Raw genomic sequence first — 25,144 nt, forward strand, 5'->3', positions numbered from 1 at the left:
AGTTTTGGAAGTCTTAACCACAGCAATCAGAGCAGCAGAAGAAATGAATCCAAAATGGAAAAGAAGGGGTAAAACTGGCACTGTCTGCAGATGACATGGTAGTCTACATAGAAAATCCTAAAGATGCTAACAGAAAACTACTAGAGCTCATCAACGAATTCAGCAAAGTGGCAGAATACAAAATTAATACACAGAAATCTGTTGCATTTCTATACACTAACAACAAAAGATCCAAAAAAGAAACCCAGGAAACAGTCCCATTTACCAGCACATCAAAAACAATAAAATACCTAGGAATAAACCTACCTAAGGAGGCACAAGACCTGTACTCTGAAAACTATAAGATGCTGATGAAAGAAATAGAAGATGACACAAACAGATGGAAAGATATATCATATTCTTGGACCGGAAGAATCAATATTGTGAAAATGACTATGCTACACAAGGCAATCTACAGATTCAATCCAATCCCTATCAAATTACCAATGGCATTTTTCACAGAACTAGAACAAAAATTTTTTAAAAATTTGTATGGAGACACAAAAGACCTCGAATAGCCACAACAATCCTGAGAAAGAAAACAGAGATGGAGGAATCAGGCGCCCTGACTTCAGATTATACTACAAAGCTACAGTCATCAAAACAGTATGGTACTGGCACAGAAACAGAAATATAGATCAATGGATCAGGACAGAAAGTCCCAAGATAAACTCATGCACCTATAGTCACCTAATCTGTGACAAAGGAGGCAAGAATATACAATAGAGAAAAGACAGTCTCTTCAATAAGTGGTGCTGGGAAAACTGGGCAGCTACATGTAAAAGAATGAAATTAGAACATTTTCTAACACCACACAGAAAAATACACTCAAAATGGATCAAACACCTAAATGTAAAACCAGATACTATAAAACTCTTAAGAGCATAACATAGCACACTCTGACATAAATTGCTGCAATATCTTTTTTGATCCTTCTCCCAGAGTAATGGAAACAAAAACAAAAATAAACAAATGGGATCTAATTAAACTCAAAAGCTTTTGCACAGCAAAGGAAACCAGAAACAAAACGAAAACCCCAGAATGGGAGAAAATATTTGCAAACAATGTGACTGACAAAGGATTAATCTCCAAAATTTACAAACAGCTCATGCAGCTCATTGTCAAAAGCAAAAAAACAAAAAACCCCAACCCTATCAAAAAAGGGACAGAAGATATAAACAGACAGTTCTCCAAAGAAGACATACAGATGGCCAAGAGGCACATGAAAGGATGCTCAACATCACTAACATTAGAGAAATGCAAATCAAATGAGATATCACCTCACAACAGTCAGAATGGTCATCATCAAAAATTCGATAAACAATAAATGCTGGAGAGGGTGTGGAGAGAAGGGAACCCTCCTACACTGTTTCTGGGAATATAAACTGGTGTAGCCACCATGGAGAACATTATGGAGAGTCTTTAAAAAACAATAAATAGAGCTCCCATATGATCCGGAAATCCCACTCCTGGGCATATATCTGGAGAAAACCATAATTCACAAAGATCCATGCACCCTAATGTTCACTGCAGCACTACTTGCAATAGCCAGGACGTGGAAGCAACCTAAATGTTCATTGACAGATCAATGGATAAAGAAGATGTGGTACGTATATATACAGTAGAATATCACACATCCATAAAAAAGAATGAAATGATACTAACTACAGAAACATGGGTGGACCTGGAGATTATCATACTAAGGGAAGTAAGTCAGACAGAAAAAAGACAAATATCTTATGATATTGCTTATATGCAGAATCTAAGGAAAAAAATGATACAAATGAACTTGTTTACAAAACAAAAACAGAGTCACAGATTTAGAAAACTTATGGTTACTGGGGGAATGGTGGGGGAGGGATAAATTGGGAGTTTGGGACTGACATTAAAACAGATAACCACCGAGGACCTACCGTATAGCACAGGGAACTCTACTCAATATTCTGTGATACTGAGCGTGTCTCAAGACTATGAGACTCACACTTCCTTGGCATCTACACCTGAGCCACGTCACCTGTCCTTTCAGCATCAGAAGAATCGTTTTGTCTCTTGATTCTGTCACTGGAATCTCTTCCAGAATCTGAACTTTGTACCTCAGTAACTAGGACCCAGGTGGCTCTGCATGAATATTTAATGAGTGAATGATGCATCTGTTATTCTTCTAAGTTTTCAGTCTCTCCTCATCTGCTGACTCCTTCACCATCGTACGTAAGTACAGTTAAGTCTGTCCACAGAACTCCTCCTAACTGCTGCTGCACCTCATTTATTTGCTCTAAAACGAAGTTCAAGGGTGAACAGAAGCTGAGCTCACTACCTCGAGTTCCTGAGCCCGTGGAGCCATCTTTGTGGGCCCTCACCCCGAACGGCACCGCATTGCCCCACCCTGGCCGAGGCGGCGCGCGGCGTGTGCAGGCGCTACATCTAACGGCCTCCTCCTGCTCCTTCCTGCCAGGCTGACGGCCCCCCGTGCCCTGGCTGCGAGCCCCTCCTCCCCTGGCTCCCTGACACCTCGCTGGTTCTCCTCCAGCTTCTCGGACTTTTCCTCCTCATTTTCTTTGTAGGTTTAAGGTCTGTCACCCTCCAACAACCCCTCCAGCGTTGGTGGGCCCCAGAGCACTTTCCTCACCCCTTTCCCTCCGCTTTCTTATCCTGCGTCGCGTCTTCTTCTTCCGAGCTGCAGCCACCGCCGCGTGCCGAGGGCCGCCAGGCCTCCTCAGGGGCCCCGTCCATGCACCTTCACCACCACCGCCCTCTGAACACAGCTACCCACACAGACGTCAGCACCTCATGTGAAACGCGTTCAGAACTGAGATCTTATTCTTTTTCTCCCCAGACCAGTTCTTCCTGTGTTGGGCAGTGCCTCCCATTTCTGAAGCCAGAATCTGACATTTGTACAGACCCTCATCACACTTCCTGCCCCCCTGCCCAACGATCACCAGCCAAGTCCTACTGGCTGGGAAGACGCCCCGTCCCCGTCAGTCTGCAGCACTGCGGTCCGGGAACGCCCCTCCAGCTGAGAGCTGGCTTCCTTTCACCAGCGCGGCCTTTCGCTCTGGGTCCTTCATGATGATGCCCGACACGGCTTCCCACACACACTGATCGATCATCCAGTAACACTCAACGGTTCAATTTCGAATCATTACCACTAGAAAGTGATGTCCCGTGGGTTAAGGTATATCTGAGCTCCAATCAAGAGAGATGAGGTACAGGGTTCTGACAGGGAATGGTGGTCACTGGCTGATAACAGGTGGTCCTCCAGAGCGGAGAAACTAACACCTCAGGTACTTTATGCAGCTACTCGGAGGCTGGTCTGACTTCCAGCTGGTGAGCAGCGTGGTGAGATGCTTCAGCTTTGATCGAAGGTGTCGGCCTGACTTGCCGCTTCTCTTCCCTTAAGTAAATCAGCAGAATAGAACCTATCACCGCAGGTCCTTGTCAAGGAGTACATAATGGTGTGTTGAATATTCAAAGACGGGACTATTCAAAAAACGTGAACTCAGAGTATTGAGACGTGCGTTACACAGCCCCTGTCAAAGCTGCTAAGAGGATGACAATTCAGAGGAGACCTGGTCAGGAATACAATTCACCCTTACAGCTTTGGATCATCTATGATGTACCCTTTAATCAACTTCGGCCGCCAGAAGGCTGCACGCTGGGGGCACACCTGTTCATCCCGCTGCTAAGTCACCTTTCCAAAGCCATGCTTTAATGCTTGCCCTTGGCGTTTGGCAAAAATCACTCAGGTGTTTGCTGTATAATTGCTGTGTAAGACAATGCCAGTGTATTACTCACAGACCCTTACAGGAGATGTTCCTATCATAGGTTAGTAGGAGAAAGCTCTGTTTTCTCTGAAGAACAGGTACACTTCCTCCTTAAAAACAGAAACGACTTGCTTACTGTTTCCCGCGGAGCCATGACAGAAACGCACAGATCTGCCTCTGTTGGCTGAGAGGCAAGGTATATTTACATGCCCCTTCTCTCCTTGGTCCTGAACTGGACTTCTGTTCTATTTTAATAACCTGTAAGTCGTGTCTTTTATTGTAAGTTATCTCAAATCCTTTTAGAAAAATGGTGGATTGTAAACATGTTATGGGAGATTTATATAGGCCCGAATTCTTAATTTGATCGAGTTTTCTCTGATATAACTATTGGTTGTTCTAAAGATACATTTAAATAGACATTAAACTAGTGGGGGGGGGAAATCAGTTGCAATAGTTTTTTGGCAAAGCAAGGGGAGAAAAGAATCACAACAAATAACTTTTACTACTTTTATATTACAGATGGCCATGGGCCAAGTTTAGCTATTTAACAACTAAAAAGTTGGAGACTGTCTAGCAAAGGTAAGGATTTTTTCTCTTCCTCTAATTAATGACTGTTCAACCCTACTACCATCTCTTATGTTGTTCCTATATTCTAACGTGACTCCCTCCAAGGAAAATGCACTTGAATTTTCACAGGGAACCATTTTTTTATATCAGGTTATGAATTTACACAGTGACATGATGAATCATAAGAAAATGTCTCTAAGTTTTCTATCAGACAGACATTACATAATCAAAAAGAAATAATTATCTTAGTGCTCTCCCTCAGTATTAGTCTTACATTAAAAAAAAAAAAGTTCCTGCAAACCTCTGGAAGAAACTACCTTAAAAATCCTGAACAAACTATACAACACTTTGGATGATTCTAAGTACTACATTATTAACTACGTTCAAGGAAGACATGTTCATGTAATCACTTTAAGAATTTTATGTATATTCCTATATGTCAGACTTTAATTTCTAATAATAATGTCAGGCAATCACTTGCTCAAAAAATTTTTGTGTTTAAATTGAGGGAAATTAGCTTTCCGTTTACTACTTTACAGAAATAACTCCAAAATCAGTAGATATTACATTAATAAAAATAAACAGGAGTAAATAAGAGACATTTCATGGTTTACGTTACCTCGAGAAAATTGTTTAGTTTGCATTACTTTACGTGTGTTTGTAAAAACATGTACTTTGTTGTTGTTTTTAAATTGTTTTATAGGACAGGTTAAAAATGTCTTGATATGTAGGGGCCTTTACAAAAATCAGAGAAGAAATAACTGTAATTCAGATGTTTAAGGGACATTTAAAAAGCAACACAGGGCTTCCCTGGTGGTGCACTGGTTAAGAATCTGCCTGCCAATGCAGGAGACACGGGCTTGAACCCTGGTCCGGGAAGATCCCACGTGCCGCGGAGCAACTAAGCCCGTGCACCACAACTACTGAGCCTGCGTGCCTAGAGCCCGTGCGCCACAACTACTGAAGCCTGCGTGCCTAGAGCCCGTGCTCCACAACAAGAGAAGCCACCGCAACGAGAAGCCCGCACACCGCAACGAAGAGTAGCCCCCGCTCGCCACAACTAGAGAAAGCCTGCGCGCAACAAAGACCCAATGCAGCCAAAAATTAATTAACTAAAATAAATATAAATAAAAAGCAGCATAAACATTTAAGGGAGGAAAAGCATATAACATAAAAATAAAATGAATTCTCCCCAACATTTCTAAAGGATTATGAAATCATAAGCCACATGGAAATTAATGAATGAAGCAGAGAAAATGCAAATATATTCTGATCTATATATGTCTAAAGAAATATCAAAGCGTATAGGTTGGTACCACAAATATTAAAAGAAGAGAGTGTTAACAGTCACTGTTGTCCGGGCGATAACCCACTTAAGCATCAAGTTCAGTTGCGTACAGGTGATGAAAACAGGGCTCTCTGTGCAGTGTGGCGCAAGGTCACGGACACAACTCTCAATAGAGTAACAAAGACCCTGCTCTTGGTACTGCTTCTCTTCCACCCCATCCTAATCCCTCTGAGACAAATTACGGTATATCAGTCTCCCAGACACGCCCAGTTTCCATCTACACACGGACACATTTTAGCACCCCAAAGTGGGTCTAATACATTAACGCGCACTATGTTTCGAAGCTTTAGATGTTTATACAAAATGAGGAGGCAGATCCAACGCATATGCCAAAGCGTCACTAGTGATTGACTTGGCTGGGAGGGAAGGGAAAAGAAAGCGCTCCTACACAGATACGTTACAAGGTGATGTTATGGCTCCATTCCACAGAAAATCATTCAGTGTCTTCTGAAAACTCTGAAACGTCTTTAGAAAGTTACGTGGTTTCAACGGGATCCCAGAGGATGCGTAAAATATAGGGCACCACTTTGGATTCATCTTCAAGGAGCGAGTCCGCAGTGTCACTTCAGAAGCATACGTGAACAAAGGGCCTACTTAACTATATTTTTTAAACAAAAATGAAACATTTAAAGCTTAAAGATCTAATCTTATATGGCAACTTTAAGTAAGGTGGTCAATTGATATTATAAATGATGAGAGTTTCAAACTTACTAAAACCATTTTTAGGAAGGAAAATCAAATGTTATTAAAAGTGAGATAACACTCAATGTTAAGTTAATTTTAACAAATAATGGCACAGTTACAGATGACATTTAATATTATTAGGTATCTCATTCTACATTTTAGAGTAAGATACTCTCATCTCACTTAGCACTGGATTACACAACTGTAAGAACTAGAGAAATATTTGCGAAAACAGATATACTTCCACACATTATTTGTGCCGCATAATATAATGTCCCTCATTTAAATATTCTTGGGACAGTGTATTAGGAATAATCTTCTAGCACCAATTTAAATAACAATGGTTAATTTCCAGTAAGAACTCCAGGGAATTTATATAGCTGTATTAAAATTTGTGAAGGTAGCAACTGTAAAACAGAGCTATTTAGACTGGTCAAATGAATAAAAAGTTTTATAAACAATAGTTTAACTTCAAAATATGCAAAAAATAATCTGTACCTGGCACTTTCATCTTCTTTTCTTATTTACATAAAGTAGCTCTTTTAAGAGCTAAAACAAAGGTCATGTTTTTTGTTACTGACTCAACTTTCTTAGAAAACTTCAAGCATATTCTGAATTTAAATATAAAGAGAAATTACCTGTAAATATTAGGTTAAAAAGCCAGTTATAATTTTTAAGGCTTCCACTTAGTCCTTTCCTTTCCTTTCCTTAAGGATAAACATTCGGGAAATGAAGCATTAATAAAATTACAACAAACCACAACATTTTTTCTTTAGCATGTCATGGATCGACACTTCTGATACCTTATTTGAAATACATGTAGTAGTTTTTACATATTACGGTAGTAATATGTAAAAATCATTCCTACCCTTCTGCGAAAGCTCCTTATTCTTTCCCTTCAGTGTGGGGTGGCCCACAAGCTGCGGCCAGGCCAGGCAGAGGAGCACTCTGAGGGAGCTGTGACCCTGCCTCTCTGCCGGGGACACAGTGCCCCCGGGAAGGGGCGCCCAGGTGACCTGGTGGGTGAGGGTGGGGGACAGAAAAGAGAGCACCGAAGAGCCCATGAGCCTGGGGTAGAACTCACTCACATAAAACCTGAGACTCTCCTCCAGGCTGCTTCCTTTGTTCTTGCAGCACAAGCAGTGGATGTCGTGAGGGGCGCCCTGGAGTCTAGTATTCGCTCTGTTACTTCTGGGTCTCTGTCTGCTCACGTGTAAAATGGGAATAATGCCGCAGACCTTCCTTCTTTAACAAGAAACTTCTTATGTGGGTGAAAGAAAATGGTGACTTCAGGAGTTGAAAAAATTTAGGTATTCCAAATTAATTTAAAGCCATGTAAATACAGTTACTCTACAATAACCTATAAATGTCTGAAATCAGTTTAGTCCAACTAAAAATTCATCATTATTATTTTGCTATTCATATATAACCAAGCATAGAAAGGATCAAGCTTTTTAATCCTTATATTTTAAATACTCTGGAAAAATCAATAAGTCTCAAGAATAATGAAAATGCCACAATGAGGTATCACCTCATACTGGTCAGAATGGCATCATCAAAAAGTCCATAGATAACAAATGCTGGAGAGGGTGTGGAGAAAAGGAAACCCTCCTACACTGTTGGTGGGAATGTGCATTGGTGCAGCCACTATGGAGAACAATATGGAGGTTCCTTAAAAAACCAAAAATAGAACTACCATATGATCCAGCAATCCCACTCCTGGGCATATATTCACAAGAGACAAAAAGTCTAATTCAAAAAGCTACATGCACCCCAACGTTCACAGCAGCACTATTTACAACAGCCAAGACATGGAAGCAACCTAAATGTCCATCGACACGTGAATGGATAAAGAAGGAGTGGTACGCATATACAGCGGAATATTACTCAGCCATAAAAAAGAATGAAATAATTCCATCTGCACTAACATGGATGGACCTGGAGATTATCATACTAAGTGAAGTAAGTGAGACAGAGAAAGACAAATATTATACATCACTTCTATGTGGAATCTAAAAAATCATACAAATGAATCTATATACAAAACAGAAACGGAATCACAGACAGAGAAAACAAACGTACGGTCACCAAAAGGGAGAGGGAGGAAGGGAAGGAGGGGTAAACTAGGAGTTTAGGATTAACAGATACAAACTGTTATACATAAAACAGGTCAACAACAAGGACCCACTGCATAACACAGGGAACTATATTCAGTATCTTGTAATAACCTATAATGGAAAATAATGTGAAAAATATATATGTATATAACTGAATCACTTTGCTGTACACCTGAAACACAATGTTGTAAATCAACTACACTTCAATTAAAAAAAAAAGAATAATGAAAATGATGCTGGAAATTCTTATGCATTTGAGTGAAGTGGGAGGGAAGCCTCTGCCAGGGTGCACGACTGAACTATTCCTGGGAAAAACCCTCCCTCCTGCCTTCCATTTCTCTAACTTAAAAAAAATAAAAGAGGGGGAATTGTGGCATTGTCTAAAAAAGGAAGAAATAATAATGGAAGTAATAAAGTAAAAAAAAAATGTTATTTAATAACATTAAAGAAAAAGATTATCATTTCGGAGGTGAATGTTTATGAGAGTTCATCCATTCTCCATTAGTTCTTTGGACGTGACCTTTTAGGCTGATACTTTATAGGATAATTGCATATTCGAGAAGTAGTTCCATTAACTGAGTTTTAATAGTAACTGATATTTTTCTATCTGTGGGCTGGAGGTATAAAGCTACAAAACAAACAGAAATTTAATGTACAAGAGAGGCATTAAATAATGTGAAAACTGATTAATGGTTTAATAATTTTAATTCCAATATTATATTTTGGTTTCTTCACCTATAAAAGAAGTAGTAAGACCTACTAAATTATCAAGTTTTCAAAAATATAATTATAAGGTAACCACAAGTACTGTGTCCTAAAATAGTCTTTGTCACTTATCAGATAAGCATTTGTCATAATAGTTCAGATCCACAAGCACTGCTATCATAACACTGTCCACTTTATTAAAAAGCTTTAACCATCTCACCAATGTTTTATAGCCACGTAAGTTTCTTTTTCACTCAAAGTATGGTTTTCAAATCTTCAATTTAATTTCTCCCTACTCTGTTTTCTCGAACTGAGAACACTCTTCTTCTCTCTACTCATTTCCATTTTTCACTTTCATCTACAAACTCTTTACTCAACTTTTCAGAACTTCCTTCCAATCTGCTGAGGCAAAATTCTCTTCAACCTTTCCTGTGTATTCTCTATTTATGCTAGGATTTTTTAATTAAAAAAAATTAAAGACACAAATCTACATTTCGCATTGTGTTAGTGCTCAGATTTTCAGGTATCTGTTAAAAAGAACTAACTCAGTAGAGAACCACACTTTACACTTTCTATATAAATGATTTTCAATAAACTATTCACTATTTTTTAAAATTTAGGTTCTCCTGAGATAAATTAGTGAACAATAGTGAAAATGCACAATTCTGATGATTACTCCAGTGTCTCCCGAAGAAATTAAATATAGAAACTGAAGGGAAAAAATCTATTTGCCTTATTTCCTAGATGGACATTGGACATTCCAGATATGATGTTGCTTGTTTATAAGAATGAAAAAAATCATATAGCAGGTAATATCAATAAAAGGAAACATCATACCTCTGACCTATCTTTTGAGTAATTTTCTTCCTCACTGCAAAGAGAGTTCTGTAAGAACACTCACTCATTCAATTGACATTAACTGGTTCATTCATTGTTTTCATTTATTCCTTTAATCTCACTCTCTCATTCTCTCATTTGCTCAATTGATTGATCAATCAATCAATCAATCACTGAACCTTTTTAAGTGTGCCAGGCCCTAGAGACACACAGATAAGAAGCAGTTACAGGAGCCAGACAGTCTGAAGTGGGGAGCCACGTGTGCAAAGAAGATGTGGTACATATACACAATGGAATACGACTCAGCCAGAACAAAGAAAGAAATTTTGCCATTTGCAACAAGACGGGTGGACTTGGAGGGTATTATGCTAAATGAAGTAAGTCAGACAGAGGAAGACAAATACTGTACATCATAACTTACAGGTGGAATCTAAAAAAGAAAACAAACGTGGCTGTAACAAAAAAAGAAACAAACTCACAGATACAGAGAACAAACGAGTGGTTACCAGTGGGGAAGGGGGAGGAACAAGAGGGGATTAAGAAGCACAAACCACTATGCATAAAATAAATAAGCTACAAGGATATATTGTACAGCACAGGGAATACAGCCAATACTTCATAATACTTATACATGGAGTATAACCTTTAAAAATTGTGGATCGCTATGTTGTACACCTGAAACTTACATAATACTGCAAATCAACTCTACCTCAATGAAAAAAAGAAACATTTACAATGCAGTGTGGCTGCCAAGGGAGGAGGGTTTGAGGGGTGAAAAAAGGGGAGCAGGATAACTTCACGCAGGAGATGACGGCCATGGTTTGTTCTAAAGACAATGAGTTTGCCTGATAAAGAACAGGGCAAGGAGCGTTGCAACTCAAGGAAACAGCACCCACAGAAAGATGGAAACTCATGGGCCTTCTAGGAGAACCTGCATGGGCAGAGTTCAGGAAAGAAGAGAGTATGCTGTGATCAGAACACCAGGAGAGCTCAGCGCAGCCCAGACTATGAGGGGCCGTGGGAGTAACAACTCCTTGGACATAGTAAACGTTCAATAAGTGTCTGCTTCACTGATGTTAATTTCTTAATCTCCAACAATACCAAATTTTAATTAAAACTAAGAGGTATCTCAGGGAAAACACCTACCTTTTTTTTTTTCTGACCCAATATTTTTATTGTTAAGTACAGTAATTCCCTATTGCTACATGGATGAGATCACTGCTAGAAAAGGAACACCAAAAGTCATTTAAAAAAGATACTTTAGTCAGCGACAAATATATATACGTTTCTCATATCATTCACGTGCGGCTGAGACCATTCAGTTTGGAGGCCTAAACTACATAATAACGACAACATGATTCAAAAGGAATTATCTGACATACAGGTTTAGTCTTCCAAAGGACACTACTTCTCAGCTTTGGCTTTTAATGCTTAAGTGTACCTATGTCCTAGATGATAAGAAATTTAAAAATCCTAAGCTCTGGAAAGACTGTGTCTGGAAATAAACCTTGTAGAGCTCCTCAGGATCCTGATCAATCGAGGCTGGTTGGCAGGCAGGCCTTTTATTCTCATGAAATGCTCCCTGTGTGTCCTCTTGGGGCGGGAGCCTTAAAAATTTAGACGCAGTAAGCTTTCAAATCGATATTTGGTGGGAAATTAATTTGCTTAAAATGCTTCATTTTCCAACAGATATACAGCCTGTTAGCATTTGAGCTATAAAATTGACACCTAATGGACTGGTCTTTTAACTAAAAGTTCACTGCTGAAAAACTTTATACTCCACTTTTCACTGTTTCCTAAATGTCGCCACACTAAAACAGCTAAATGGCAGTTTGGACTTTTAAAACGTCTAAAAAGCCTACTACATACAGGAATATTAAGATACCGCTAAAGTATGGCAGCATGAAGTCTGTTCAGGTGTTTTGCTACCATAAATTCTGCATAATTGTTTTCCAAACAAATTGAGTTCCTAACTTAAGGAGAGAAAATATTTATTACCACCATCTGCATTTCAAAGCTCTTATTCTGAGAACTTTTCTACATAACTGAACAGATTAAAGTAAGATCATTAGTCTGTATTTTTTGTATCTCATTTCTTCAGTAAGAATTAGTTTCCCTGTTTACCTACGCACTACAGCTTTCAGTTTTAGCGTCGTGCAACAGCAAATTTTACCAATCGGAGAGACTGTACTTTTTTGGAAAGTACACCATATAACATGTTTTGTTTTACCTCTCTCTTCAAAACTGGTAACTATATAGAGTGAAGTAAAAAAGTGCAATCTATTTTCCTTTCCCAACCATAAGACCTTCTTCTATCTGGGCCAGACTTTGATATTTGCCCCTTGGCTGAGAATCCGCAAATCCAACTTCACACTTAGCTGCAGTGAAGTAGCCCTGCAGGCAGGCCGACTTCAACGAACCACTAGTGGTATCATCATTAAAATCCCGCTGAAGGTCACCATGGCAACCGCCTGCTGAGGCTTCACTGCTGCACTCGGCATCTCCTAATCAGCTACCATGTGAAATGCAAATTCAGACAGTCTGAAAATTAGTCAAGAAGAATAGGGGATGAGGATGCAGATATGTGAAATATTCATGCGCTTCATGGAAAAAAGAAGACAGCATGAATGACACAACAAAGGACAGCCCCTGACACTCTGGCTATCGTTTTGCATGACTATTCACACCCCACTGTATTTCCAGGCCCAGAGTTCTGAAGTTGGCTTTGTGAAGTGCCGTATTTATATTCTATACCCAAAACAGTAATTAAAAATGGCTAACATAATAGCATTAACATCAAATAAAGATAATACTTCTAAATTACCACCACTGCCTTGTAAGAGTTTGTTCTAATTACCTGAATACCAATGCTGTGGAACAAAAAAACCAAGCGCCATTGATTATCAGTATCAAAACTATTAGAAAGAAAAAAAAAAAGGTACTTTCAACATCCTAGGACCACAAATGCCTTACATATGGTAAAAATTCTTTAGAGATATTTATTATTCAAGTTACATGGACTCACTCTTCCTTATATAAAATTGGAACCGACTGCATTCATTTCACATAGAAAGAGTGATAAGACCACCTAAAAGGGGAACATGATAATTGTTTCATATTTTTCCTTTGCCCCTTTTTCCAGTTTCCTTGGGCAAAACATCTGCTGCTCGTGAGCAGGTGAGATGCCCTAAAACAGTGGTTTCCCTGGGTGGGTCCCCAGTGAGCTTTCCAAAAAGAGTTATGTGAACACACTCGGTTAACCCGAGACACTGCTATTCTGCACATCTCCTCCTTAAATATAGATAAAATCATGGTGCATTAGGCAAAATTGGGAGATGTTTTGTTCACTGAACAACTGGATGTTAGGTGGAGCCCAAACAACTCATTTCAATGGGTTCCCAAAGCCAGGATCCAGCTCAGATCTTAACAAGGCGAAGTCTTCTAAGATTTTCAGCTCCACCCAGTGTACTTTTTACCACACCTACGGTGAGACCCACAAACATGCCCTACAGGAATCTGGCGGCAGCAGCGAGGAGGTGATGGGGCCGATCTTGTAAAAGTGAAAGGAGGGAGGGCAACGCTGAAAGAATAAGGCTGAGAAGCACGCAGCTGAGAGATGTCTGCTTCCGTTCTGGGAACACATGGGCCGGAGGGAGGGAGGGAAGGAAGTGGCGCCAGAAGAGGAAGTTACAACTGTGTGCTGCTCTGAGACCACGGGCATGAGCAGGGACCCCGTGAAGAGGGGCCACTGGACACGCCGGTCGCCCAGGGCCTGGCTTCGGCGTGAATTCCGCCCTCTGCCGCGTTCGGGAGGCTGTAGCCAGCCACTGTCCCCATCCCACGCAGGAAGCGGCCAATGTCACACCACGTGCTGTGCCGTGTTCCTCTCCACGTGATGTACTAACTGTGGTCAACTCTCTAACAGCCAAGCCTCCGAGAGGAGGAAAACGGAACGAAGGTGCTCTTTCTGCCACTTGGACTTGTCATTTGTATCAATGGATAAAAGAAGATGCTGTAATAAAATGCAAACGTCAGCAAAACGAACAACGTGAGCGCGTGACTGAAAAATGACGTACCTCCTCTGAATAGTGATCTGAAGGAAGAGGTGGGTAGTCACACTGCTCTATCTTCTTACACAGCGAGTACAAGTTCATTTTGTCGCCATAGAAAGGACTCTGTAACGCAGCCATCTGTAAAATGCTCCCAATGAAACTGATATAGTTACATGGTAACTTTAAGGGAGATTTCATCAAGTATATCACACTGTGTGTGTGTGGGGGAGGTAATTACAAATACTTTAAATAAAGTTCTCTAGGCATTTTGTGTTTCATGACTACCCTTTTCAGATAATTACTGACTACGTCCTAAAAAGTCTTACTTCAATTTTTGGTTATTATTTTCAACATTTAAACTTCCCTAAAAGGGAGAAATGGTTAGCATATAATTATCTAAACACATACACACGCACACATACGCAGTATAAAACAGTATTAGAAGAAAAACAAAATAACTTAAGACTCTTTGTAAATACAGTGCTATAGGAACAACTAGTCTATCTCATGACTAGACAGACATCAATGGTATATAGATATCAACCATGTACTGGTCACAATACAACAACAATGAAACTGAAGTTAAAACTGAATTATAATCTAGCAATGCTCGGGGAACAGAACACACAGCATTTTATTTCACATGACAGTTTCTGTAGGAAAAGGTTATTCTGAGATAAAAAATGTCTTCTCAGTCTGAATGTTATAAGTGATCCTCAACTAGTTCACAATGAATTAGAACTGCTTTTCTTTTTTGATGATGTCTCGAAAACACGAAATGTGCTCAAAAGCCCTAGGAGTCATAGCCGCTATTTCAAGGCATCCAAATGAGATTTTTATGCAGAAAAAAAAAAAAAAAAGACTCAAAAATGAATGCCTTTAAAAAAAGACATTATTGAATTTAACTTTAAGACCAGGTTCTAACTTGACCTGATTTCAGGTGCGAGCAAGGACTGCGGTTAGCAGGGTTACAAACTAAAGATTCAATTGGAAGTGTTCGTCTCCTGAATCTCTGAACTGCGGGCGCGAGACTGCAACACGGAGTACGACGCTGCCCCCAAGTCAGTCACCCTTTTCTACATGTGCTAATAAGTTTGATTTTGGAAGGACAATGTGTACATTCCCCAGACAGGCCGGGCGTGCGTGCAACACGCTGGGCCGAGCAGTGCTCCTTGGTGGGGTGGGCGTCGGCGGGGACACACGAGCTGCGAACGGCTCTCCCCGGTCTGGGCCGCTGCAGGCAGAGCTTAACTCCTTCCCGGCCTGGACCGCAGGGCTGGGGGGGGAAGCAGAGCGCAGAGCCGCCCCGCAGCCCTTTCCTAGATCTCCTGCAAATCCACCTTTGGAACAGGTGTTCCCCACGAAGAGAAGAAACCCCCAAACAAGGTGTGCATGTCCCCCTAAACATATAAATTTCCACTCCATTTGAGAGGAAATTTCTAGAAGAGGGGCTACAATAATAATTACATGTTTTGTTGAAATGCGAGGACACTTTATATGATAAAACACAATCTTTAAAATGCCCCCCTTGAAAAACAGACTGTGTGTATAAACTATTGCCTCTCCGTGTTTGCAAAAACCCTAAGTAAACGTCCGTATATTCATTATCATGTGCCAGGAGTTCATTACAGTACTTTTGTCTCAATACTGCAGTGTTAAACAAAAAAAAAAATCTGAATGTCCCCTAAGGAGTTAAACAGGAATAGTATATTTTCATGCATCTCCTGCTTTGACAGATGAAAAATGTCAACTGTCCTGTTTTTATTTTCAAGCTTTTGCACTATTCATCTGGTTCATTAGTGCATCTCGATGCTGCCCCTGACAGCTGCTCGCCCTCTCCTCCCAGCAGCTGAATTTTTCAGGCTAATTTGATCCTCCACACTGAGACGATCGCTAGAATGATTGACTTGCTCCCTGACCTCCAGGGTCCGACTTCCCTGATTAGTATTCTGGGGGTGTTGGAGGGACGAAAGCCCACTGTCTGTCTTTGGGGCTGGTGGCAGCTCTCTTTTTTTTTTTGAACTGTAAGCCACCAACCTACAACCCTGGAAGGATGCAATTGCTTCACTGAACAATAAAGGAAATGTGTAAAACCTACTTTTCCATGTAAAGGTCCGTGTAGCAAAAGCACAGCATCTTGATTTTAATTAGTAAAGTCTACTTTGTTGCATATCAATTAAAACTGTACTGCTAGTTTTTTTTTTTTTTTTTTTTAGGTTTCAGGAATATTTGAAAGTCTAATTTTCTGAGTTTAAAATACGTTTTCAAAAAAGGCTTCCCACTCCTTCGTTGTGAATGGTAAATCTTAGTGGGATACAATATAAAATATCGATGTGACGCTATGGCCAATTCTTTAAAGCTAAACTACTGGGCATTTTTACTGACATGCTATTAATACAAAACCAGAAAGAGATACAGCATCAAGGTAAATTAAATCCTTAGAAAAATTCTAGTTCTTCCCAATCACATTTTCTCAGCAATTGAGAAAAGGTGCTGAGCTGAAAACTAATGTTACCATGTTAACTACTGTAACTCAAAACCATCCACAACACATAACACGCCTGAATGGAGGAGTGTCCAAAGAAATAATTTTTATTTTGGTGTTCAAGTATACATAAAAATGGGACACTGCCTCGCAAAGGCAAATCCAGAACGTGAAGAATTATTTCAGTTTTGACATGGGAGTATGCTGGTCCTACAAGAATTAGCAAACTTCCCCCAAAACGCTTATTACCTCAACTGAACTTTTTCTTTTTCACTGCTAAATTTAATCTCTTTAATGGAAACTAATTTGCTGTTTACTTTTAGGTGTATAAAGGGAAAATGTTGCTTTGATAATATTTTTAGGCTATGGCCTGAAGGAATCTAAGGTCACCTAAACAGGTATAAAATATTTTAAAATGTACGAAGTGCCTTTTAAACTTTACAATAACTTAATATAATCAAATCAGTGCAACATTGTTCCAACCCATTAACAGAATATAATATAGTAAGCATAAATCTCTTTTAATCTCATATGAATACAAACATGTATTTTGTCCTATCATTAATTTATAACTTTTCTTAATAAAAATTATCCTAAGGATGTTCTTTAAGAACACTTTAAAAATCTCTTTCTTTTTAAGTGGTCATTAGTTTATTTAGTAGGAAGAACAAAATAAACAATCTCAGGTTCCTTAAATTAAGGAAATTTGAACCTGCAATCTGTAAAATAATAATTAAAGATTATGATACATTTTAAAAAACCTTCTGCTGCTCTACTTCCAAGTAAAGGTAGAACAATTAAAATAGATGATCTCATCATATATTTCATTTAAGTCAGGAAGACAAGAGACATAAAGAGTAAGAAATACACTGGTTTCTATCTATCCAGTTCAGATTTCCTCTGTATACCTTAAAATATGAAAATGATTCAATGTATTATTTTCCTTCATTTTATTTTATTAAAAGAGTTACTGACATGTAGGTTAGTTTTTAGTTAACAGCTTTGACTGAAAGCCTACATTCCTAGGAAAATTACCATTCAATTAAAGAAGGAAATTACAGAAGTCCCTAGCTTGAGTGTTCTCTGATACCATTACTATATAACATGAATATAAAATGTGCTCATAGCATGCTCTCTTCTCTTCACTCAAACTGTCGCAATGCAATACTTGCTAGAGGATCTATCTACCTGATTCCATCTTCCTTTGATAAATTATCACCAGTAGAACAGGTGAGAGAGAGTATTTCACTGAGCTTTACCAATACAAACCGTTACTCACGGAAACTAAGTGATAACCTAGAAGAATTATCTGTTTACAAACTATCCTTAAAGCTGAATTAATCTCCACAAAAGTGAAAAAAAAAATGTGACAAAGCTATTTACTATGCTTTCATATTTTACATCCATTCTATTATATCTATCCTGTTATGCATGGACAACAGTTTTTTTTAAAAATAGATGTTCAAATGTATATTTTTATAAATAAGATTATACAGCAACATTATATTAACATAAAAAACATTTAAGAAATAAAACTCCCATCAAAAGGAAACAATTTAAAATTATATTAGAGGAAGTAAATGTGTAGAAATGTATAGTTACTAAATTTCATTATAAAAACAGTTGCTAAGTCAATGAATTAACTTCCTCATAATTAAAAAGCTAATTCTTAAACATCACCCAGAAAAAAAATAACTATATACTATTAGGATGGGGGAAATATATTCCATTAAGTAAAATCACTTCAATATATGGAATTTATCACCATTACCTACCTCATACAGTAGACAGCCAAGGGACCAGATGTCAGATTTGAAGTTGTACCCATTTTCATGTATTCTCTCTGGAGACATGTAATAAGGTGTACCCACTGCAGAAAGAAACCAAATAAAACAAGAGAAGGATAAAAATGAAGATGCCGCTGTGCTAAGAAATTACATCCAAAATCCCAGATTTAAAATGTCATCAAAATAATTCATTAGGATCAGAAAATTGTTCTGGGAAATACTCAAAACTTTTAAATTTCCTCTTTCCTCCCTGATCCTTGAGCAGCATGTTTACAACTATCCCACTTTAAAAAGGGTGTGGTGGGTTACACTTTATTTCCTCTTGATCAATTCAGGGAGAATCCGGGGAGCATAACTGAAGGAAAAGACGGGAATTCTAACATGAAAATCTACTAAGTCACTCACATTGGTTTCATTGCTTGATTTTTTTAAACATGGCTTGTATAGCTCAAATAATTAAACATGAGGATATAATAATTTTAAAATAAATAGCAATACATAACGACTGAGTACGTATAAATAAATCAGACTTATTAACTTTTACAGTTTCATCCCTTAGAACAGCGTTGTGACTCTTAAATTACAAATGATAGAATCATTAACCTTCAGTACCTTACTTACTCCCACTTTAGAAAGAATAAAACAGACTTTTGTACATCAAAGGGTTATATAATAACATGTGAAAGGTCACTGACATTTCTGAAAAAAATGTCTGAGACTATTACTACTGAGAACTTTACAGAGACAAGAAACTCTGGATAATTTGGGGGTTTGCTTGTTTTGATGTGTGAGTACATTTTCTGGTTTTTTAACGACCATTTTAGAAAATGTGAACATGATATAATGAATGCTAATATACATTTAATTTAAAATTTATTAAATATCTTAAAATAAGTAAGACATATACATAATATTTTGAAGGGTAAAAAACACTGAAGTGACTTTGGAAGTGAATATGTTAAGTCTCAAACTTAGATGACTATTATTTCACCATTATTTGCCTACGGCTTTTTGCCCAATAGAAAATCAAAGTTTGAGAACGATATTTAGAAATTTTACTTCCTTGAGGCAACAGCTACCAAAACTATACGGCTGCTCACAGGGAAAAGCACATTCCCCTTCTTCCACTAATATTTAAGTACGCTCCCTAGGAGTTTACAGCAAAGCTAACGAGAGCGTAACTCCGAATGCTGAGCAGCGGTGTTTGGTCAGAGGTAACGAGAAGACGCACGTCAACAGTCAAAGCACCATCCTCAAAAGCGTCACCCTCTTCTTCCAAAAGAACGAAGTCATAACCTAACTGTTATGTGTGGAAACTAGGCTGGGCTAAAAGCTGAAAACATCATCAACCATCTACTCACGGAATCCTATCTACCCTGGAATCCCTTTTCCCTAGTAACGGATGGTCCTCGTCAGAATGGATGAAAGGGAGGTAAAATTTGCAGAAGTGAAGAAGTGAGAAAAGGAGGATGCAAATGCGAGGATAAAAGGAATTTAAAGTACGAAGTATTTGGACACGATATTAGAGGCAAACTTTAAGAAATAAATGATTTAATTGCAGCATTTCCTCTGAAGACAAACAAGGAAGTTTGGCAATTTCTCTCAGGGGGAGAAAAGCCACGGAACTTTTAGAAATGGCTAGGTTTAAAGAATTTGTTCTGAGTCGGATAAACACAAGCTCTGCAGCTCTGGGCGCTGTGGCCCCTTCCACGTGCAGTTTTCACGAGCGACACCGACTGCGGGCGCACCGAGCGCTCTCCCTTCGAGCGGGGAGGGGTCCAGCTGGAATAATCATCGGCTCTGTACAGGCTCCGGGGTGCAGGGCGCGAAGGCAGGGACAGGCAGGGACGGATGCACAGAGAGAGGCTTCGCGGAATCCACAGGGGGCGACGGAAGACACGGAGGCTTGAAGGTTCAGAGTTCACCAAAAGCAAAGGTAATTTTAACCAGTAGCTCTGGGAAACCTGCTGATACATTTGGGGTTTGATGTGAGCGTGAAAGATGGACGAGAGGTAACAAGAAGAACAAACGCTTGCGTTTTACAGAGATTAGCCCTGGCATCACACCTTAACTGCCACACAGACCCAACGCGCGGCCGGCCTGAGAGCCAAGGAGGCAGAGAAGCGGGATGATTAGGGATCCCGTGAAACTAAACCTAAACCCTGAAAAGCCGCACGGTACAGAAGAGCCGCGCAGGGAGCTGCTGGAGGCCATTACCAACAGTTACACACAGAGCGGACGCTGCGGCTTTCAACCCAGACGAGGGTTCTCCCTTCGTATTACCGGGAACCAGCGTCTTTACGCCTGTTTGGGTATTTCAATTATGTGGATCTTGCGTACATAATAAAATGGAAATCTGAGTGTGCTACTCACCTCTCTGACCCACACATAATGTCCAAAAGCGTCATTAAGTGGGAAAGGAGAAAGTCTGCCTCCTGCACTACGGTTCCTGATGGGACAGACTCATTAAGCACCGAGTCCGGTGCGAGAGGGAGGCCTCCCCCCACCGCCTCCCTGACCTGCCCCCGCAGGGCGCCCCCCCCAACCCCCGCCCCGGTCCTGGACGCCGACGCAGAGCACAGGCTGGGCCCCTGCCCGTGAAGGGTCCATCCTCGCCCGTCTCTACCGGGCACAGAGCTGCAAAGTTTAAGTGCCCAGGAAAATGTGAAATGCGTTTAACTACAATGAGACGTTCTCCACATTTCAAACTTAATGAATACATGATTATTTCCTAAAAACCTTTTTTTCTAAAGTTCACGACAGCTGTGTGTATTAGTGCTGTTGCCTCAAGAATGTGGCGACTTCTTAACAACTGTACAAGACAAGCGGGAGGTGCAGAGTGACACGATTAGACACTAAAACGACCACGCAAATTACTGTGAGCTAAGGCGCCCCGGACGGCAGGACGCGTGGTGCCGCGAATCTTTCCAGAATACGCGCGGCTGGAGGTAAAACGGGAACTTATTTCACTATAGCCGATACTTATGTCATTTTAACCTCCTGACATGAGTAAAAGTGAGTAAGAAATGGATAAGAACATTATAAAACACAGAAAGTCTGATACTAGAGGAAAACTGTTAACAACTGAAAATGCTATCTGGCCCTTCTTTATAATAAGACAATCATTCAAATATTTTAAAAAAATTCATTATGTTAATTGACTTACTCTAGCTATATGAGAAAAGTTTTACATGGGAAGCACTCTATTAACAATAAATACATCCTAAAATGTATCCTTAACAAAATGAAGACTGATTTTCGCAAGTTCTACGATATGTTTAAGAAAGCCAAAAAACTCTTGTTAACATGCTATTATAGAATAAACTAATTAATTTATGAATTTCATTTCATCAGAGTAAGTTACATACAGAATTTTTTCAATAGTTTATAAACATTTAGCAATTTCTGCAAAGACCTGAATGAGAAAAAATAATAGAACCACTGAAGCATCTTTTTATATGGTTAGATCTGGGTTGCTATTTTTTTGTTCTGTTTTAAGTAAGGGAGGAAAGGAAAAATCAGTCAAAGGTCAGGAAATCTGTTTCACATGTTACCTTTGCCACCAACTAACTAGGACCACTTAACTTCTCTTTTTATTACTTTCCGCATCTGTAAGGTGCAGTGATGAAGAAGATGAGGTCGTTTCTGAGATCCCTTTGCTGTCAAATTCTCCAGCACTCATAAAAACCCTGCAAACACCCATACAGAAAGTGAAGTGGAAAAAAGTAATATATTCCTCTTTTAAACTATTACCTAGGACAGTTGACTGAAATGTTTTACGTCAGAGGGTACAAACAAGCAAATTCAGTTTAGAAACGTTGCTTCTTTCTCTCAGAACAAACTGCAGAAAAGAAAGCTTTGAACATTCCTTGTTGGGAGAATTGAAAGGACACAATTCATCTTAAACCTCAATTTGATTTAAACACACACACACACACACACACACACACACACACACACGACTTCAGGGAATAGGAATTAATGTTCATTTTTTCCTTCATACTCTAAAGCCAGCCCAGAAACTATGTTGGCAGACTTCATGGAGAGAGGCCAAATTTACTTAATTGTAAGGAGTATTATCTGAGGTCAGTACAGAATGGCTGAGTGGTAGATCAATATTTCTTCTACAAAAGACATTTATTAAATAAATTTTTCATCTTTCAAGTGTAACTGATAACATTTAAAAACCCAGAAAATTTTCTAGTTACTGTTTCTCTGCTCCAGGCACTGTGTTAAATGGATCACATGTGTTACCTTGCTGAGCTTTTAACACTGTTTATCAGGGCCCACACTGTTCTAGGTGCTGGGGAGACAGAAGTAAACAGGCTGAATCCTTGTCTTCATGGGGCTCACTGGCTAGTGAAATGGGGGCTATTATGAAGTAGCTTATACATTAATTTATTTTCTTTAATTTATTTTATTTTTGGCTGCATTGGGTCTCCGTTGCTGTGCACAGCCTCTCTCTAGTTGCGGTGAGCGGGGGCTACTCTTCGCTGCAGTGCGCGGGCTTCTCATTGCGGTGGCTTCTCGTTACAGGGCACAGGCTCTAGGCATGTGGGTTTCAGTAGTTGTGGCACAAGGGCTCAGTAGTTGTGGCTCGCGGGCTCTAGAGCGCAGGCTCAGTAGTTGTGGTGCACCGGCTTAGTTGCTCTGCGGCATATGGGATCTTCCCGGACCAGGGCTCGAACCCGTGTCCCCTGCATTGGCAGGGGATTCTTAACCACTGGCAGGCGGATTCTTAACCCCTGCGCCACCAGGGGAGTCCCCAAGGGGTAGTTTAATGAGATGTTACTACTATTATCTTGCTGTAGGAAGGACGCATAAGGAAGTCAGGTAATTTGCCAAAGATCACAAAGCTAGTAAGGTGTGGATGTAGAATTCAAGCCAGGTCGTTCTGTCCCTTGCATTTAAGCAGTGATTTCATTAAAATTGACGACCGTGAAATAAGACTGGGGAAAAAAAAATCCGTATCTTTCCAAATTAAGCAGCAGAGAACTCTTCTACAAGTCTCAGCATGTACATACCAAAGGCCAGGAGTGAGGGTCAGGGTTCAGTGCTTCTCTGCAGCTACTCTGTTTCACATAGATACTTGTTATGGTAGCTGAGAGGTTAAACATGCACAGTTTACAATTAGGTAACGGCTTCTTCCCAGCCTGATTATTTAGGTCAAGAAAGGACTGCAGGTTAAAAGTAAATCAGTGAAAGTAGTCCTTGATACCGACCAAGCACATGCTGCCTTTAAGGCTCCAAACCCCGCTGAACTATGATGGGGTCCTCGCCAAGGAAAGAGCCCCAGGGAGGTGCGAGGGACGGTGTGGGAAGGACAAGCGCGTGACCACAGGCGGCACTGGGCACCAGAAATAAAGCCGCTTTACTGCCTCTGGTTCAAGAGCACTGACCATCCAAACCGTAATCAGAGGGTGTGTCACACTTGGGCACAGTGCAGGGGGCATGAGGTGTCCACTCGAGAGACCCCAGTGCGAACGTTCTGAGGCTGGTGGGACAACGGCCGTGCGTTTACTCAGCGGGCGACATTACAAACTCAGAGCACCACTGTCTCATCTTGAAAGGAAAAGAGGAGTTCAAGCAACCCTGTAACGCAAACAACAAGGACAACCCCAGCACAGTTTCCCGCCAAGAGGTCTCAAGTATCTGTCCGGCACAAGGACCAGTGTCAGAGCCCCCCCCGGCCAGCGCTTTGTGAAAACCTACTCCACCCTCAGGAGGTACAACAAGCGCATAGAATAACTAACTCACACGCGCACATGCAAAAAGAAAGCTGCCTCTGCTCTTCCGGGAGACGTTAAGAAAGCAAGTAAAATGCCATAGTAGAACATGATTAAGCTGTTTTTCGTGTTGTGTTTTTCTCCTCTCCGCTAGAGCAAGCCGTCAGACCGGAAACACTTCACTGTAAATAATAAATGCAACTTTGATGCAAGTAGATTTGCTTGAATAGCAGATAACTACCCTTAATTACTTACATACACCTTTGGAGTACATAGTGTGGTTATACCTTATGGCAGTTTCATTTTTCTAATTAAGTTTTGTTAAAACTGCTTTCTATTTCTGTCCATGAGGAGGCACTCAAAAGCCAGGCTGGCAAAAAGGAGAGACGACCCTTGAGGATTAAACGAGCTTTTGTAAATAATTAAAAGAAACAAAAAAAAGAACTGTTAATAAACTAATAGAAATGATAGAAAAAGGACTTGCCTGCAAAACTTACATGAATGCAAGTGTGGTATTTTCTCCCTTGAAAAGTAAACACATATCACTGATGAAAGTCTATAATTAAAAATGGGAAATTTTAACGTTAAGACATCTGTCTAAAAAAGAAAGTGCTTAACTTCAGTACTATGAACTCCCATTAAAACCTCTGACTTTTAAACCACGTCACCTTATCGGGCTTTAGGGGAGGACACCAAAGACTCTGCAGCCGTCAGGTCGACTAATCCGGGGAGGCGGGCAGCACTTTGGCGCCCGGTGTTACGCCGTGAACGTCACACCACACGGCAAAGGGGCCTGAAGCGAGGGAGAGGACGCTGGCCCGTCCGTGACATTTGCAAGGGCAGGGGCAGGGGAGAGTCCAAGTGTGAGAAGGTCTCCACCTGCCACTGCGGGACCTGAAGACGGAGGAAGGAGGGAGAAGCCACCGAGGGCAGCTTCGGAAGGTGAGGCGCAGCCTCGGGAGGACACAGGAAGGAAAAAGGGGCCTGGGTCTGGAAACACCGAAGACCTGGATTCTGCCAACAACCCAGATAAGTC

General features: G+C 40.2%; 1 protein-coding gene across 8 annotated transcripts in view; it reads right to left on the bottom strand.

Moving 5' to 3' along the window:
* Positions 1-25,144, bottom strand: part of NEK7 (NIMA related kinase 7) — a 145,117-nt gene that overhangs the window by 10,648 nt on the left and 109,325 nt on the right. For 7 of the 8 annotated variants that reach the window (XM_067027449.1, XM_067027447.1, XM_067027454.1 and 4 more), the window contains 2 exons: positions 18,371-18,465; positions 14,135-14,248 (listed from right to left, as the gene is read on the bottom strand). In XM_067027449.1, the coding sequence (XP_066883550.1) occupies positions 14,135-14,248; positions 18,371-18,465 (209 nt within the window). The remainder of the gene's footprint in view (positions 1-14,134; positions 14,249-18,370; positions 18,466-25,144) is intronic. The other variant, XM_067027457.1, reaches the window with a different exon arrangement.

The sequence above is a fragment of the Kogia breviceps genome, chromosome 1 (genome assembly GCF_026419965.1).
Source record: "Kogia breviceps isolate mKogBre1 chromosome 1, mKogBre1 haplotype 1, whole genome shotgun sequence".
Taxonomy (NCBI): domain Eukaryota; kingdom Metazoa; phylum Chordata; class Mammalia; order Artiodactyla; family Physeteridae; genus Kogia; species Kogia breviceps.